The following is an 18,541-nucleotide window of genomic DNA, read 5'->3' on the forward strand; positions in this document are numbered from 1 at the left end:
CTAGTGTTGAACGTACACATGGAACGCGATTTAAAGGAGAAATGTTTTGTGGCTTCCCCTGTTTTTCGCTCGGGTGTGTGACACCGTTGCTGAGCTCCCAGAGCTCCACCTGCAGCTCGCTCCCGAGCTGTGCAGAGCCCGCCGGGGCTCCCCGGGCGCTCCGCATCACCATGAGCCCTTGGGCGCAGCGAGGGCACTGCCCCACAAATCGCTTCCCTCACGCTTCAGGACAGCTCTCCCTTCCAAGGGGACATCAGTAAAAAAGAGAACGTGAAGGAACATTAGAGTGAGCTAACTCGAGTCTTTCTCATCGTGCACGCTTCTTTCCCAAGAGGAACAGAACAGCTTGCAGGCCAGAGAGCCAGTTCTTCCTGAACTATTATCACCTGCCTCATTACAGAGCCAAGGCCGGGGGGCAGAAGCAGCAACAGCTGCTGGCACTGACGTGCCAGAGCAAAGCCTGGAGCTGCTCCCATCTCCACACAGCAGGACACCAAAGCTGAGGCCTCACCTGCAGCACCGGGACCAAGGGCACAGCACAAAGCCACGGGCAGAGGGAGCAGAAGGGGTCTGCAAACAGCACAGCATTGGCCCAGCGTTTTTGAAGAACAAATTTTAACCTTTATTATAGACAGCAAACAAGGCTGCTCTTTCCAGCAGCAATTGCAGCAGATCTAGAACAAAGTACAACAAAGAGACTGAGTTAGTACAGGTGGGCTTTGAGCAGAATCACCTTCTCTTAAATGTATTATTATTATTAAATGTTCCTTTTCTATGGAAGATGGAGATTCTTTTTCTCCCCATTATTTACTAATGACTTAGCCATTTCACACCTCCCTCGTGATGAAAATAAAAATTATTCTAAGTCATCATCTCCCACACAAAACAACAGGAAAAGATACTGTAATAGGAACAATTAGGTCTGCAGAGCCCACGCACCACTGGAAAACCAAATAATCACTCCTCAAGGAAAGCACAACACGTTTTGAGGCTGTTAAAACCTTACTGACTGAAAATGCTTCCAAGCATAAGATTTTAATTTTTTGGGGATGAGTTTCTGTTCCTATCTGCAGTCCTGTGAGAGTCAGACAGGAGATTAATAAGATTTCCTTTCTGCAGGAAACCTGGGAGTGGCACTGCTAGGAGGTACCCAAAGCAAGCAGAGCACCAAGCTCTTTTAGGAGACTAAAGCAAGGATGGATAGACACATCCCTGGAGTTCCAGACTGTGGTTTCAGCATGCTCAGCCTGCTGCAGCTTCCTGCAGTGCCACACCACAGTGCAAAGGGATCAGGGTGAGAAAACTACAAGCCACAATCTGATTCTGTCAGGTTTCCAGCCCTGAGCTGGCCCACAGACTCCAGACAGAAATCATCAGTGATCCAGAACTGAGCCAGTGCTGGGATTTCTTTATCAGAGGCCACACAAGGTCTGGCCATTAGGTGTCAGCTTTGTACCGAGCAGATGTGACAGCGCCCTCCACAAAGCTCAGCGGCAAAGCAATTAACCACCTTCAGTAATTAACCACCAAGATTCATACAATGCAACCTGCTTTACACCTCACAAACCACTGCTCCAGTGGATGACCTCCTGCAGGGCTTTAGGCTGAGTGAATCCAGTCAAGCTGTAGAGCTACACAAACTCACAGAAGGTTTATTCCCCTACAGGCTGGAATATTCACCTTTTCCACTGCTGCTCCTGCCGGGATCTCCTCAGCGCATCGATCTCCTCAGAATGGCAGAGGTCTTTTCCTCGATAGAACTAATGGCCAAGCCACTCAGGACACCTTTGTTGATTTTCCTCACCTCCTGCACAGCTTCCACAATTTCAGCTCTGTGCCAATTAAAGAAATAAGTGTTGACACCACATTTTGTGCCACACATTTAGCAATCGGTTACCGTGGATGTTGGCTCCATTACAAATCAGGGCATAAAAGAAATGCAAATATCTCACCTGCTAAACTCTGGATGCCTTTCTTGAAGTCTCTTTATTAACTTGGTAAAGCTGCTCAAGTTCAGTGCATAAGGAGAAACAAAGATACCAGATGGGTTGACAGAGGGACAAGTGGATGTTTTCTGCAGGGAATTTTCCCCAGGCTCCTAGAATTGCATCAAAATAAAGGAAAAAAAATGCATGGGTTAAGCATTGTACAGGTAATACAACACCTCTTTCCTACTAATAAATATAAAATCCTTGACCCACAGAATGGTTTGGGTTGGAAGGCACCTTAAAGCTCATCTTATTCCTTTATACTAATTATTACTAATAATCCTCTTATTCTATACTTTAAATTTGATCCAGTTACCAGCATGTTTAAAGGGAAATCCTCAGAGACAGCAAATCTGTGTGGTTTAGGAGGAACACCAGCAATTACTGATTTGCCCTTTAGTCTCCAAGAACCAAGCTGAGCCAATACAAAACACCTTGTTTGTAAATAAAGGACTCTTAGATTTATGCCAGGAAGTCCAAGAGTTTCTTTCCCATCCATTACCCCCAAAATCTTTCCTGTATAAAGCCACATGACATTTACATTAAAAAAAATAGGTGTTACAAGATGGAAAAATCTAGTGCAAATGGGTAAATTCCAAACTGTCCTAGGATTAAGGAAAAACAGCTGGAGTTTCATAGTTTGATGCAGGGGCAAAAGAATGGTGCTTTCATTCTTCTGCCACATGCCAGAAATTTATTACCAATATGCAACATATTTTCCTATCCTAATGTAACTTTCTATCTATTAAATGTTATGAGACAAGAAGATTTAAGGCTCTTAGTCTGCCACAGAAAGGAGTGTCAGTAATAATTAATTACCTTTTGGTTATCTCCAAGCAAAGAATGTGCCAGCTCTCAAGTGGGTGATTTCAGATCAGGGCACATGGTTGTAAATGTGGAATATGAAAGAAGCCTTAAAGAGGCAAGAAATTCCTTCTAAAAACTAAGAACAGACCTACCTCAGGCACTGAGGGTTTTAGGCCACCAACATGAACAGAAGAATGCTCATTCCCACTCCCCACTGTCTTCATTTCTAATAATAAATGTAAGAAAGCAAAGAGTTACGAGCAGTTCTTGAGCTGACATCTTCTCTTGTAGACTTTGGACAGCCTAGAGAGAAAACCTTAGAAGAAACAAAGAGAAAGCAGCGAATCCTCTAACAGAAAAGGAGTGTCCTGAGAAGCACAGCAGAGTTCAGTTTGTGGAACATCTTTTCCCTGAGTGCTTCCTGAGGTTTTAAGAGGCAGAGGAAGCACAGCTCTGAAGAAACACTACCAGTGCTGAAGGCTGGTACAAATAACCCTCAAGCTCTCTGTCTTCTCACCACACCCATCACTGTGACCCAAGTCTCCAAACACAAAAACCATTTGCAACTCACTCTCAAGAGTCCAGCATGGGAATGCAGCACAAAAATAAGAAGAAGTAAAAAATGAAAGATTTCCATCTATGTGATTGGCTGGGCATTTACTAATTTGAGTTCAAGCACTGCAGGTGAAGTTTTCAAGGAAAAACATGGATGGATGCAAACAGCTGACTACAAGGATTCACTGCTAGTGAATGACAAAATAAATCTGAAAACCCAGCTGGCATTTTTTCCACATTTAGTTATGCCTGGAGAAGGAACAGAGCACTCCAATAATAAACACCATTATTTGGTTTATCAGCTTAAAGCACATGACTTTACCTCTTGAGTCAATCGAGTCTTGTTTTCCTTGTTGCTTTTTCATTTCTCTGCACATTACTGAAATATCTGCCACTGACAAGTCTTCCTTAGCATCAAACCAATACTCACTCCCTTCCTCATTTTTCACACAGCCTTGGCAGTTAGGATAAAATTCAAGTGTTAAAATTCAAACCACGGTATGCTAAATAAATGAGTATCAAATTTCTGTGCTGAAGAGGACTTCAGCTACTTAAATTTCTTGGTACTACATTTCAAAGAAGTGATATTACTAGTTTGGAATTCTAATTTAAGTAGATTTTTTTTTTTAAGTAATAATATAGAGCTATTATTACTTATCAGTAAGTTTGGATAGCTGATACATAAACATTCCAACACAGAAAGGGCAGCTGTGTTACCATGTATATCTGTTTTCCACAGGGTTTCTTTCCTCCCCTGAAAACTCAGCTCACAAATAAAGGATTCTAAAGGAGCAGATCACTCACCACGTTCCAGAGCCTGATCTTTAGGTTGTTCTTCCCATGTCTCAGGGCAGGCAGAGTCACCTGGCTGATCACCATCAGTCTGTAACTTGTCCTACAAACACGTTTCAGTTATATCACAGCACTCCCACCTGATTATAAAATATTTTTTGTAATATCTGCCCATGAAACAGGTGAATTTAAAAAAGTTAATCTGCTGATCATCCTCAAGAATCCCCAAGTTATTTTATTTTGAAAGGGCAATTAAAACTGTGAACATATGAGCTGCATTTGCAATTAGTGGCAGAGGGTCTCGGGCAGAGAAGACTCTGATCACATTCCCAGGCACCTAAAAGGAGAAAATCCTTCTCAACCTTACCATCTCCAAAACCCAGCAGTAAAGAATTCCCTACCATATTGACAGAAATCCCCTTTTCTTGAGATTTTGGGTCTTCGGAGTCAGCTTTCCCTTCACCTGAAAGATCACTAAAACACATCCAAGAATTTCATACAAAATATGGGACAAGAATTTCAAGTTCTACAGTAACTTAAATATTTCCAGAAGCTCAGAGTAAAATAAACACACTTCATGAATCTTGGCTTTTTAAATTATATCTGAATAATTTTCTGTGTGATGTTCAGATGTATTCCTTACAATCTGAAAAACCTGTGCAACTTTTGCTAATTATTTACAAAACAAAATAATTGCCTTTACTTTTTCTTGATTAACTTCACTCATACTTAACAGGGAATTTCAAACAGTCTCTTAGCAGTTCACCCAATTTACTAAAAACTTACTGCCAAATTTGTTTTCACCTGCACTTACAGAAAATCACTGGATGTGGTTCCTGAAAACGTTCTGTCATGTACCTGCCTGAAATACAAAGTTATTTTTCTATCATTCTTCATATCTGAATGATAATCTTAGCAAAAACAGCTTCCTATTATCTCTTAATATTATCTATATGCTTAATATTATCTCTGCTGGCAGCAAACTCATTTAGGGCTTTTGTGGTGTGGGATTTTCTGTTGCTTGGTTTTTAAGACAGATGCCATTATAACTGGAGACAAAGATTTTTAGTAGTGAAAGCAGGGCACCAGGAAAATGACCTGTAAATTGAAAACCTTTACTATAAAGATGGTAAAGACACTCCCTGCTTTGCCTGCTAGAACACCACAGAGGAAAAATGCCCTTAAAATAAAATTGTTGTACCCCCAGGGCAACTCTGATCTTTCAACTGAACAGCCTGATACAACAAGATACATCCTGAAATAAAGAAATCATAGGTTTAACATCCTTTAATCTCATTCCTCATTTAATTTAGTAAGTACAACAACAAATGAAAACTACTTACTCAGAGTAAACACTTTTCCTGAGAAACTGTCAAAAAAAAAAAAAAAAGAGAAATATTTATCTATAGTTATCTTAATTATAAAACAATTTATATTAAAAACAGAAAACATTTAAGAAATTACCTTGGAGGGGACGTAAAAGGAAGAGATTGGGGAAAACTTCAGCTCAACTGACAGTGGTGGAAGTTCATTTAAAGGTATGCCCATGTTTAATTCCATTCTCATATTGCTGTAATTATTGTCCAGCTCATCCAACACCAACAGGAGAGACGAATATAACTTGGACTTTTCCTCACATCTATTAAAATATAGGTAAAAAAGCAACATCAGCTTAAGGCATTTCACTGACTTTACAGCTTCTGGAGATGCCCAGAGATTTTACAGGCTTTAAAGATTCCTCTACATTATACCAGAACATGAAGTAACAACTGTACTGTGCATCACTTGGGTTTTATTCCTGGAAAAAAACCCCAGGATTCTGGGACTGTGAATGCTACAGAAAAATAGTAAAGCTGGAAATAAGACTTGGGGGTCCTCTGGCCAACACCACTAATTATGAACATTCCTAGAAGCTCTGGATAGAATCTACCAGTACCATTTAGCAGTTTTTCCCTGATAACCCAGTTATCCATTTTATTTTAAAGGACGTTAAAGCACGTGCCTCCCAAAATAAGTGATTTCCTCTGAAGCCAGCTCATAAACCTTCAAGCAGTGCTGGAAGCACATCTTGTAATGGATGGCCAGGAGCTGCAGCTCTGCTTCAGCTGCTCTCTGCAGGACGTTCTGACAGCAGCCTGATGTAGAATTCTTCCCAGTTTGCTTGTTGGGATGTTCTGGCCTTTAAAATAGTAACAACAATAACAGAGTATTTATTGCAGGGCTTCAAGATTTTGTTTATGTTCATAGTGTTTTATTTTGAAGCAAGGAGCTTGCCAGAAGCTATTTCTGGTACGATTTAAGGACAATCCCATTTAGCCCACACTAATGATTGTAGCACTACAGTCAGTTTTACCAGAGAGGTGGGACCTGCACAAGCACCATCACAACTTTTACCCGAAAAGTGAAGTCTTAAGAACAAACTGAGCCACACTGTGGATCTGCAAACACACTTATTTTGTTTCCACAGCCATAGAATAATTTAGGTTGGAAAGGATTTCTGGAGTTCTGCAGCCACAGAACAAGGCTGCTTTGGTCTTTGTTCAGCTTCAGGAAGTCTTCAGCTCACTCTTCTCACTGTCCAGGCCCCTGCAGCAGAAACTGCTGCCCAGCAAGCTTTTAATACCATCAGTTTTGCCAAGCCAGAGACAACCTCTCAATAATGAAAAAACCTCTTAATCAGAATCTCAAACTCCAAAACCAAGAACAACTCCTGACCCACCTGTTGGTGCCTGTCTTCCAGTCACAGATACACAGATGATCTTTTGATTCCTGCTTTTCAAAGGAAAAAAAAAGTCTAAAGTTACAGATTAACATCCTTGCAGACAAATTACAGTTAAAAGAAGTTCTATCAATCTGGTTTGATGGCCCTTCTTGTTTTGTGTCAATTACCTGCATGTGTGAGCTCCAAGCTCTGAAGGACCACTCTGTGTTGGAAGCAGCATCCACGGAGGTTTGACCCAGCCACCCCACAGGTCGAGTTTTGTTCATCATGGTTACTTCTGTGTTCACTGCCCTGGAGCAGAGACAGACCTGGGCACTGCTGCCTCTGCACGTTGGGAAGCCAGAATCAGAGCCAGCATCCACAGCCTGCACAGCTGCAGACACACCGGGAACACTCCTCAGGGCTTCCCCCTGCTCTGACTCCACAGCACCGGGGCTCCCACCAGAGGATTTATCTGCAGCTTCCATACCAGCAACAGGATTCTTGCTAGGGGGGATTTCAGGGACTGGGAGCTGGGTTTCAGCATGCTCTGCAGGGCTGTCAGCGCTGCTGGCACCATGTGTGCACACCGCAGGTTTTTCACAGCTGCTGAAATCGGAGGGCTCTGCACCTTTGCAGAGTCGGGCCTTTTCCCTGGGTGGCAGGAAAGGAATGTCTGGCTCCACTGCCACGCTGTGGGTGGGTCTTTCGCTCTTTCCAGACTCTTCATCCCCTGCCCTGATTTGGGGTGGCACCTTGTCACCAATCAGTGGCATCTTCTTCATTTCTTCAACCTCCCCCTGCTCAGAAAACTCACTCGAGTTGTTCTTATCCTCCTCACACTCCTCATAAGCACTGAGATACTCCAGCTGCGAGTCTTCACCTAAATCTTCACCCAAACAGGAGGTCTGAGTGAAGCAACTCCTCTTGCTGCTCTTTTCCACTTCCATGGCACTGACACACTCTCCTCCTCCTCCTCAGAAGGAATCCACACAACCCACTGCCACTGCAACCTCTCCGTCACTGGTTTCGCTCTTCCTACCTTAATAAAAATTAAGAGAAGTTCAAGATGCTCCATGGCATACAAAAGGACAAAAGAATGCATTAAATTAACTATCCTATTTTCACCTACTGCGTGCTATGAGAGCAGGTAGGAATTCTACAGCATGTTCCTAAAGAGCTCATTTCTGAATTGGTGGAATCCCTGTCGATATACAGTGAGATGTCTGCATCCTACAGTACACTAAGTGTTCAATTAAAGGTTACTTATATTAAAGAAGAGGTGAACTTGGAGCTCTGTGCCTCCCAAAAACTAAAAACCCCCTGGGTGTTGGACAAGGGGGAAATTAAAGCATATAACCCAGTTGTGTAACAAACACCAACAAAAAGCAGAGAGAAAGCATGTAGGGATGGAAGATGCTCTTTGTGAAGCTTGTTTCTTAGGATATTGCCAATTCTTCTCTGCCTTCCCTCAGAAGCTTCTAACAAAGAAAGGAATACATAAAAACATAAGCCATATTTCTCAATTACTTCTGCTTTCCAAACTACTCAAATGACATATCCCAATTTTAGTCACTGTCTCTGACAACCCTTCCCCAGGGGGCGTGGGGGGCGCTAAGGATTAATATTCAAATGTTCAAATTTTCAAGCCTTCCACTATCCCAGGTTGCTCCAAGCCCTATCCAACCTGGTCTTTAACACTTACATGGTTTAATAATACACTTCTACAGCTATTTTTGCCTCAAAAACGCTGTCCTTTTCTACTACACTAACTTTACCTTCACCCCCTAACTGAAGCTATAAGCAACTCCGTGGAATTGAAAAGCCAAACGCTGCCAAAGCGCATCCCAGATGCCTTTATAGAAATCACAACATTATTAGCACAGAGAAGCGACTTTCCCCCCTCACTTTCCCCTTGAGAACAAGAACCAAAACACCTCCACGCCCCTGATTAAGGTACCATAACCTATCCCGACACAAACGCTGAACCACAGCGCACGCCGTCTCAGCGCTGGCTGAGGCCGGGGGAGCCCAGAGGGCAGCCCGGTGCTCCCGTTCGCCCAGGGGGAAGCCCCGGGGGAGAGAAGGGCGTCTCACCGCAGCTCCAGGGCAGGCTGAGGCGCGGTCCCGCCGCCCGCACCGAGCACCGAGCGCCCCGCTCCCGCTCCCGCCGGCCCCGCGCCTCACGGCCCCGCCACAGCCGCGCCCAACGCCCGCAGCCGCGCCCCGCGCTCATTGGCTGCGGCGCGCAGCGCCCCGACGCCTGATTGGCCAGCGCGGAGCCCGCTCTCGCCGCGTGCAGCTCCTCCCCCCGCCCTCAGAGGCGGAGCCGCCATATCCCCACAGAATCGGTACCGCTGTATCCCCTCAAAGGCGGATCTGCCATATCCCCCCAGAAGCAGTACCCCCGTGTCCCCTCACGGCTCTTCCCTCCCGGTCCCTTCTCTGCCCTCACGGACCGTTCCCTCCCCTCACGGCTCTCCCGCCGCCAAGCACGGACGGACCAGAGCGCAGCCGGCGGGGAGGGAGCGCAGCAGCCCTCGTCCGGCTGCTACAGAATCACAGAATATCCTGTGCTGCAAGGGAGGATCACGGAGTCCAACCCCCGGACCTGCTCAGGACACCCCAGTAATCCCACTCTGTGCCTGAGAGCATTGTCCAAACTCTGGCAGCTCCCTGAACTCTGCTTTGGGGCCCTGACCTTTCGCTGGGGAGCCTGTTCAGTGCCCAGCCACCCTTTGGGGGAAGAACTTTTTCTACTATTCAGCTCTAACCTCCTCTGGCACACTTTAAAACCTACCTGAAAGTTGTTAGCCTGAAGGAGTGCGTTTACAGGAGTGGAGACAAACCTACCTGCCACACAGGTACATGTTACTTGTGCAAGGGGCTTTGCTTCTTTCTTTAAACACTTACGTGTAAAGGTCGTAATGAAGTGTGTCAAACATCACTCAGTTGCCTAAAATAAACCTTCAGAGACATGCAATGGTTTAGAGCATCTAAAGCCAAGACAAGCACTACCCTCCTGCTTAGTCTCTCATGTAAGTGACTGCTCTGGCAACACATCAGGGCAAGAGAACATTTAATACTATAATAACATATTTTTGATGAACCAAACTGCCTCCTGTTGTGAAGGAGTCTTTGTGATGTGAAGGATTCTTCCACGGAAAGCTACAATGGATTACCTCTATGTTCACCATAAATTTAAAGTGGAGAATGAATCCAATTAGCAACACCATTTAAATTTCTCCTCATGGGGGTCTGTCCCTGTCCTCCCCCTCCCCAAGTGCACTTGGCCATTAAAATGTCAAAATTTGGAGGTGTTTGTGCACCCTGCCACTAAAAATGTTGGTATTTGGAGGTATGTCTCACACCAGTGCCCTCAGTCACACAAGCCCCTGAATTTGTACATTTTCCATCTGGTGTCGCTCATGTTTTGTGTGATCCTGCAGCAACGTGTCAAAATGGAAAATGAGCTGTTACACCCGTATCACCCTGAAAGTCTGTATTTTCCAAGAGAACTTGTAACATCAGCACGGACAGACCACTCCATAAAAACTACCCAAACAAGTGACATTTTATTGGCGAGTTCTGCTCATAATGAATTTCCTTTTCCACGCTCACATCTCCTAACAGAGCGACTGGGAGGAAAAAAAAACCCGAAACAAAAACAAAACCATTTTGGGTAACATTCCATTTGCAAAGGATAAAAATCTTTTAACATTTAAAAATAATATAGAGGATAGCAAATTGAAACAGAAGTTCTAGGAAAACCCGGCCTGGTTCCCCCAGGAGCTGTTCCTCGCCCGGCTGCCACCACCTCAGCCCCGCTCTCAGGGTACCAAGGTGCTCACATTTGGGGCTCAAATAAAAGGACTGGGACATGTGCTATTATCACCATTCAAAGCCCTGTTGTTGTACATTCTTCACAGAAAAACATAGAACAGTTTGCAGTAAACCAACCAGTTCTTTTTCTTCCCTTATTCTAACGCTAAGTCATACTGAAAGTTAGGGGGAGGGGGGGAAACGTGGCTTCAACATTCACCTACTTTATCACACACAAAGGTTTCTACTAAGAGCATATCCAGGTTGAAATACACATCTGGTTTCCGTCATGAAGTTAATGCTTATGGGGTGAGAGATGAAATCTACTTCAAAATGATAAACATTTTTTGATGAACAAAGTGTTATTTTTTGCCTTTTGGACCAACGCTTGGTTGCTGGGTTGTTTCTCCTGAGCCTTGCCAGGAGAGGCAGCTTTCACTGCTGCCACAAATGAAATGATTACTGGTGGCAATCACACACCTTACCATTGGTAAGATGTTGTATTTAGCACGTTTTGTTTGAATTCTGAAAACCCCTGGTTTGTTAGGCCCCCGAGGCTTTGTACACCAGAAATTACACAAGTCGAGCACAGAAAATTGTAAATTGGTATCCACAGCCATTTTGAGGTATTCCACAAGAAACCTGGCTCTGCACCTGAATGTTCCTCTCAAAAACAATTAAAAAAACACCCAAAAAACAACAACCCGAAGCCCTAACTGGAGCGGAAATTTAATTAAAAAAGATTCCTTCCATCCCCATGTTTCACCACATTTCATCAACAAGGACATACTTAATTCCCCAGGGGCACAAAAAAAGCCTTCTTTTTCCTGGAATAATAATTTCAGTACTTGATTCCTAAATTTCACTGTGCACTTGGGAAGAGATGAAGACGAGGGTGTTGTTTTCTAGCCAAACCATAGAAACACATTCAGACAGTGGTTTTGGTTTATTTAATTTGTGAAGGTGCTTGAGGAAGATACCAGCGATCCCCTTGCGTTGAACATAGCAGCGGTTCCTACTCTAACCTCCCGCCTGCGAGGAGGAGGCTGGGGAAAGCCCTGGATCGCAGGTTCTGAAGACCAAGTTAAGAAGAAATGTGATCTCCTGGGTCTGGATTTGGCTTGGTAGAACCTCTCGAGGCAGTCACGGTCGCTCCCGTGGGACAGGAGACGCTGCTTCACCACGTGAGCAGATCCCAGAGGGACTGGCTTTCCTGTTAGGGCTGAGGTGGGACGGGCAGCTTTATTCCTGGGGTAGCTGCTGCTCTCCTTTGAGTAGTACATTCAGAATGAGTTCTGACAAACCAGAGCTGTAGTGCCAGTCGTGTGCCGTTTTCACAGACGCGAGAATCGCCCGCAGCGTCTCAGCTGGTCACGCTGTTCTGCGTGAGAAGTGGAAAACCTCCGCAGTGATCTTAGAAGGAAATAACTCGCTACTTCCGTAGCTGTAGAAAACCCATAGGCAGTAATATTTTCTAAAGTGCTTCTTTACTCATCAGTTATTCTTTTAAAAATCAGACTTGTATTTTGTAGCGGCATCGTTTCCTAGTAGGCCATGGACCAGCAGATAGTTTCTGATGTAAAAAACCCATTACATATTTTGTTTAAGCAAATGACACTTGCTTTGATAAATGCACCAAAGAGAGCGATCTAAGTGCAAACCCCCGCCATTTCTGAAAACACGGCCTTATGCTGGTTTATTAATGCAACCTTACATCCTTTAAAAGTCATTTACTTCAAGAGCAGGGATTAAATAATACAAATAAAAACTGAAAATTCAATGAAGCTATTGCCTATTTACCCTGAAATAAAAGAGTCTCACGATTCTACTGGTGCAAAAATCCCTCCAAACACATTTGTTTTATTGGCAAAGTCATTTAAGGTCACTTTTGCTTCCAAGACCATCTTCTTCCATGGTTTCCACTGAAGGAGTTTTGCTTTGTAATGGCTTGTGGTTCCACAGTGATTTGTAAATGAAAAACCTACTATGAATAACTCTACCGTAGTCACTAAATTACAGATACTGTCATGAGAAAAGTCCCAAACTTACAGTGTTTGTTTTAAAATTTTCAGCAAGACACAAAATTCCAGTCAAAATGTTTTTTCTTTGAGTGCCATTTTAAATGGCAATAAATGGCTGCTGTGCCCTGTGGATGGAGAATTCCATGTGCTTCTTGTGTGTTGTACTTCGAATGTCCCCAGAGCTCGGCGTGGAAGGGCTCCCGCGGGCACAGCCACTGGGATCAGCTCCTCCTATGGATGTAGTGCAGCAGAGGCTTGGATCTGCGCGGGGAGACGCCGGCTGGGAGGCACGGAGCAGGTGTTGGGGTGGCCTGGTCTCACAAGGCAATGACACGAAGCGTCCCGGGCAGCAGGACGCAGAAGCGGCTGCGGCGTCGTTCCGGTTCCGAGGAGCGGTGCTTCCCGTGGGACGGGGTGGCTATTGCTGGGACAGCAGAGCGCTCCGGTTGGCCTTCATCTTCTCCAGCCTCTTCACCAGGTGGCCATTGCTGACCTCCAGTTCCTCGGTTTTATCCAGTGCTGAACGAAGCTGAAGGAAGGAAGGAAGCAGAAAAACACCGTAACTTTCACCATGTTATCCCTTTCCAAAGGCAAAGCAAGGTTTGCAGTCTCCAACAGTAACTGACCATACCAACTTGGAACACAAAGCAGTTAAAATTCCTTCAGCAGAGTTGAACTGCTTTGCAGGCCACACACACAGGTGTTTAAGCACACTGCCAAGAACCCAGGGTATTTACAGAATGTTGAATAAAGAAGGCCAAGTTAAGAAGAAATGTGATCTCCCAAGTCTGGATTTGGCTTGATAGAACCATGTGTCTTGAGGCAGTCAGCACTGAGAGAAGGTTACTCCTGTGGAACAGGAGATTCCCAGAGAATCACAGAATTTCCCTCAATCCAGAGGCACGAGGCTCTGGGTCACATACACCTGTCTCACTGCTCAGCTTTTATGTTCCTGGTTCCTAGAACTCTATCCACAGCTGTGACTCAGAGCCTCAGTTTCCTGTAAAACCCACCACGGGATCAGGACAGGGAGAGCGAGGTGGCCTGCACAGAACAGTATTTACAGGCAGCAAAGAAAAAGGAGTATTTAGAACAAGCAAGGAGCCATACTGACCAAAAAAAAAAAAAAAAAATCAAAGAAGCACCTTAGGAAGAAGTGAGAGAGAAGCTGATAAAGCTACTCAGGCTCTAAACAGACAGAGGCACGGTCAGAGCCTGTGGACAGCCACACTACCCCAAACAGGCCTGAACAGATTGGCAGAGCAAGGAAAACAGGCTCACAAAGAACAACTCACATCCCTTTAGCAAGTCAGTTTAGGAAGGAATGCTGAAAAGGCAGTGGGAGCTCACAGCTGTGACCGGTACTCCGGTTTGAGTGCTGAAAATCTGGTTGTGCATTTAGAAGGAGTAGTTAAAGCAATATAGAAATTAAATGCTTATCCCTTGCTGTGCCAAGAAGGGTGGTTCCTCCCCTGAAACTCCCCAGGGAGGCAGGTTTCCCCCACATGGAGCAGGCTGACCTGGCACAGCTTGCAGGTGGAGTTACCTCTCTCTGCAGTTTGCGTTTCTCTGCCTTCAGTTCATCTTCCACTCGCTCGGCGTTTTCAGCAGCAGTTTTGTATCGGGCTACCTGGCCTTCCAGTCGTATTACCTGAGGTGAAGGCAAAGGCTGGGAATTAGAAGCTGTACCAAGAAGTTGCTCTGAAGCTTTACTCTTCCACTAGTGCCCCAGGAATAACCAGAGAGATGCTAGCTCCTCTTGGATAAAATAAAGGCATATTTTCAGGGGAAAAAAAACAACACCAAGGAAACCTGGCAACAGTAACTTTTATACACAACCATATTAAATATGCTTCCAGCAACAAAAAATACAGTCCATTGAGTAAATTTCTCTTAGCAAGAGCATTGCTGATGTACCCTGGACAAGAGCAAACAATCAAAATGGAACAGCTGTGTACAAAATCTGTCTCTATCACATCACATGCTGGGAACCATTTAAAACCTGTTGACAGCTAGGCATAAGGAAGTTTTCAGCAGAATTCATCAGGTACTTTTGTCTTTGACCATTCTTTCTTCAGTACAGAGGAATAATATATTCCTTCTTCCCCATACATAAATGTCATAGTAGCCCTCATGCTCCAACGCTTAAAATAAATTTCTTATTTTAAGGGAAAAATCACAGTAAACATGATTTCATTTATCAAAACACACTTTCTCTTTGTATTCTCACCATGCCTGAACAAACAGAACAAGCCAAGAACTTACATTCTGCTCCAATGCTGTTATCTCTTGCTCAGACTTTGCTAGTTTAAATTTGAGATCACTGATCTGTCTGTTGGCATCTCCTAAAAGAATTGCAGATTTATCAGAGATGTCAGAACAAGTGTGAACAGTTTCTAACAAGTCTGTCATAAAATTTCCATGCATCAGGGATCTACATGGGGCAGTAGGAGAGTGGTTCTGTCACTAAATGCCCAGCAGAGGCACCATTCCCAGTCCTGCCTGATCCCCTGCCAACCACTCTGAAGGCAGAACTGATCTGATCTCACCCCAGCTCTGCTGAGGAGCAATAACGGAGATTTCCAACTGCAATCTTAAACAAAGGCTCCTAATTCCCTCACCTCTGTAGAGGTGCATGGCTGCTCCTGGGCCAAAGCTCCCTTGGAACTGAAGGCTCATTCTTACTCAGAGCCATGTGCTTATTATTATTGAACTGATACATTTTCTCACTCACATGCAGGGCACAAAATTCTCCTAAAATCAAAACACAGCTCACTTTGGAGGTCAATCATGTGCATATCTGTCCCGTTTTCCAGAACTTCATCTTCAGACTGTGTATTTTCCATCTTGCTATTCCTTTGCTTTTCTTCCAGTTGTCCCTTTAATTTTTTAATCTGAAGGAGAGAAAATAGTTATTAAAATCACCAAGGGCAATTGTGGCTCGAATTCACTCCAGTATTATTAAAAAAAAAAATACTTATTTTTTAAACCTAAATTCCAAAAAACCTTTTGTTGCAAAATAACATTCTAGAAATTCTTTTGGCAACTGACTCGTGATATCTTGCATGTCAGTGCTTATGTACAAGTTCAGGGCCAAAACAATGAGTGCAAGATGACTGGTTTCTTAGAAAAGCCATAAATCTTCTGCAGGCACGTTAATGTAAAACATTCTTAAAAACTCCCAAAGCTGTGTTTGAGTCTCAAGGCCAAAGTGTCCTGCAGGACAACAGATCAACTGAAGTTTTTTTGAATTTTATAGCCCCTATGGAATACCATGGTACCAGCAAGAATTCCTTTAATTGTTCTTTACCCATCTGCAATTACTCCAACAAACCTTTGCAAACGGCCCCTTTACCCACAGACCCAGCAAAGGGGAGGGCTTAGTCTTGGAAAGAAAATTTGCTTCTATGATTTGTGAGACATGCCTGTTTTTCCCTTGGGCTTGGCCAATCTGCAGGATTATTATTCAGAAGTAAGAGGTACACGTATTATCCAAGTACCCTGAGTTAACACACAGGAGGAAGGTTTTTGAGGAAGAACAGAGTGGCCAGCAAGGCAGCAAATCCTCATCAAGAGCAGCCAGACCTCAGCAGTGCTGTTCCACACCTTGTGTCGGGGCTATTTTCATTTCCTTAATCCTTTACTGATCTTCACTTGCCCTGTGCTTACCTGGTCTAGCAAGGACTCCCGTTCATCAATGAGCTTTTTCAGCCTGTCTGGAAGAGAAAGGGCAGAGTTCAGTGCTGGCTGCTCACGCGGCGCATCGGGGAGCGCATCTGAGACACGAGACTGACCCGTCCAGGTTAGTGACTACTGATGGGGGGAGTTAGGGCACGTACCACAGGACAGGAGGCCCAGCTGGGGCTGGGAGGGGGCTGCAGCCAGGGCAGTTATGGCATTCTCACAGAACATGCTTGTCCCGGCAGTAGCAGCAGCCAGCTGCATGCAAAGAGGCTAATCTTCTACGTTAGGTTAGCATGCAAGAACTCTAGGGTCAAGCACAACTGCAACACAAAATCTCACAAATCTTGACAGTTCAACACAATGACAATACTGTAAACACCTATAATCACAGCTAAGCACATTCTCTGCACTTTAACTCTTCCCTTCTTTTACATGGCAGTGACATTTTAGCTCCAATATTATGACCAGAAAAACATTTGACCATCAAATTATTAGTGTTTTGAATGCAGCAGTCTGGTAAAACTCTATTTTCTCTTCAGAGTCAATTCTCCAGGTCAAACACCAAGAGTCAATGGACAATCTGCACCGACTGTTGTGCTACATTTGGGCTTGGAAGTGCTACAGATCAGCACATGGGTACGTGCAGCCGTCCTTAATAAAGTGCACTCTACAGAATCAGACAGCTGGAAAAAAGAACTCCAAAGTAAGCATCCAAATAACTTCATTTTTTTTTCCTTCCCCATTAAGGGCTGAAAAATGTGAAAGTACATTTTCTTACCACCCAAATGACCTCATTAATTAACAAGCTCAGTTTGTTCAGGTACACCTCAGGCAGAAGTACACTGCAACATCACATTCAAATACATTCATTAGGAGAGGATCTGTTGACCTCAACTGGGTCTCACTGCAGGTTTGTTCAGCTGGCCTCCCTTGCCAGCAGTGCAGAGCCCAGGCTGTTCAGAGCACAACTCCACAGCTGAGGTCTGGCCTGCTGATTAGATGGTTAGAATCCAAAGGTCACTCAAGAAAAAGATCTTTTTGTAAACTTTAGGAAAGCAAGATAAATTACACATAAGAGCCTGGTTGACTTTTACCAGCTAAATTCTACTCAGAGACAGACTTAAATATTTTTGAAGAGCTTTAAAAATACCATATCTTCTTTGTTGACAACTTCTGAACAGGCCAAAGTCTTGTAGGTCTCCCTTTTTTCTTGTTAGCACATGCACTTAAAGGGAATCAAGAGTCTTTATTCAATCAAATCATGGTGGAAACTGGTTTCCCAATGGAAGTCATTCTGTACAGCAGACATGTAAAGTCCATTAATGTGGTATGTCATTCCTCTCCTGGGAATACACACCTCCATATAGTCCCATTCCAGAGCATGGAATAAAACCTTTACCTTTATCTGATGCAATACCCAAACACAGATCATAGCGTGACATCCCAGTTCAGCAGACCTATGGACTAATTTTGAACCTCCTGAAGTCCTATTCTTTTTTTTTTTTTTCCCATCCATTTGTAACACACCCAACATTGCTGCACCTGAGCACTGATATGAAAAAACAAAAAAAAATCCAAACCCACTTTTTCTTTTGCAAATACCACCCACAAGCAAAATTTTCTAGTAGAAACCCCTTCAAAATAATAAAACAATTTATTTATATTATAAAACAATCTCACAAGATCTATATGGGAAGGAAAGAAAAAGCAGAAATTCTGCAAAGATGAAAGATAAGGAAGAAAAACAAAGGTCAACGAAGAAAGCAAGAACAGCAAACAGGTTGGAGATACCGGGACTCAAAAGATTGTGTTGTGATTTACAGGCCAGCAAAGATTGAGAAATGGAGTTCCAAGGATTGGAAAGAGAATGAGGACTGGTGCAGCAGGAAACCTTAAAGTCACTGCAAAGGCAAGGCCAAACTTCCTGACTCCAAAGGGGCAGAGTAATGCTCTTTGATCCTGAAAGTCAGTTAGTTGTGACTTCCATTAAAACAACCACTGCTGTGGGGCGAAATCTACCTGGCTGAAGAAGGGACACCTCTTCCAGCTTCCAGTGAGGAAGCACACTGCCTTCCTCAAAGCCCTTTTCCTGCCAAAAGGATGCATTTTGGGGTGAATCTTCAAGTTTGACCTCACCCTCAAATTCTCTATGCCCTCATTACAGACATCTC

General features: G+C 44.0%; 2 protein-coding genes across 10 annotated transcripts in view; both read right to left on the reverse strand.

Annotated features, from left to right (window-relative positions):
* Positions 1-565: 565 nt before the first annotated feature.
* Positions 566-9,054, reverse strand: RBM44 (RNA binding motif protein 44). Of its 6 annotated transcripts, none has more exons than XM_088059032.1 (14): positions 8,941-9,054; positions 7,032-7,885; positions 6,862-6,911; positions 6,145-6,321; positions 5,607-5,781; positions 5,486-5,511; positions 4,957-5,004; positions 4,544-4,616; positions 4,155-4,245; positions 3,673-3,804; positions 2,948-3,021; positions 1,953-2,098; positions 1,681-1,832; positions 566-674 (listed from the first exon to the last, which is right to left on the reverse strand). In XM_088059032.1, the coding sequence occupies exons 2-13, from the start codon at positions 7,791-7,793 to the stop codon at positions 1,712-1,714; spliced, it is 1,875 nt and encodes a 624-aa protein (XP_087915158.1). In that variant the 5' UTR covers positions 7,794-7,885; positions 8,941-9,054; the 3' UTR covers positions 566-674; positions 1,681-1,711. The 6 variants fall into 6 exon arrangements, with proteins under 6 accessions (XP_087915158.1, XP_087915154.1, XP_087915155.1 ...); XM_088059028.1 differs by having other exon boundaries at positions 6,862-6,914; XM_088059029.1 differs by having other exon boundaries at positions 6,862-6,914; positions 7,032-7,881; positions 8,941-9,041.
* A 1,338-nt stretch (positions 9,055-10,392) lies between these two features.
* LRRFIP1 (LRR binding FLII interacting protein 1) overlaps positions 10,393-18,541 on the reverse strand; it is a 100,410-nt gene continuing 92,261 nt past the window's right edge. For all 4 annotated transcript variants that reach the window (XM_014257777.2, XM_088059151.1, XM_014257776.2 and 1 more), the window contains 5 exons: positions 16,356-16,402; positions 15,463-15,580; positions 14,952-15,031; positions 14,233-14,337; positions 10,393-13,215 (listed from right to left, as the gene is read on the reverse strand). In XM_014257777.2, coding sequence (XP_014113252.1) covers positions 13,105-13,215; positions 14,233-14,337; positions 14,952-15,031; positions 15,463-15,580; positions 16,356-16,402 — 461 coding nt within the window. In that variant the 3' untranslated portion in view covers positions 10,393-13,104. The remainder of the gene's footprint in view (positions 13,216-14,232; positions 14,338-14,951; positions 15,032-15,462; positions 15,581-16,355; positions 16,403-18,541) is intronic.

The sequence above is a fragment of the Pseudopodoces humilis genome, chromosome 8 (genome assembly GCF_049639895.1).
Source record: "Pseudopodoces humilis isolate 2021_Gansu_Grassland_sample_001 chromosome 8, ASM4963989v1, whole genome shotgun sequence".
Taxonomy (NCBI): Eukaryota; Metazoa; Chordata; class Aves; order Passeriformes; family Paridae; genus Pseudopodoces; species Pseudopodoces humilis.

Excerpts from the sequence above, each read along its gene's own strand:
- RBM44 (XM_088059028.1), bottom strand. The coding sequence starts at position 7,793 with ATGGAAGTGGAAAAGAGCAGCAAGAGGAGTTGCTTCACTCAGACCTCC. Across the intron at positions 5,005-5,485 it reads AGGAAAAGTGTTTACTCTGA|GCAGGTACATGACAGAACGT; the intron begins GTAAGTAGTTTT and ends TTTGTATTTCAG. Across the intron at positions 1,833-1,952 it reads AGGCATCCAGAGTTTAGCAG|AGCTGAAATTGTGGAAGCTG; the intron begins GTGAGATATTTG and ends TAATTGGCACAG.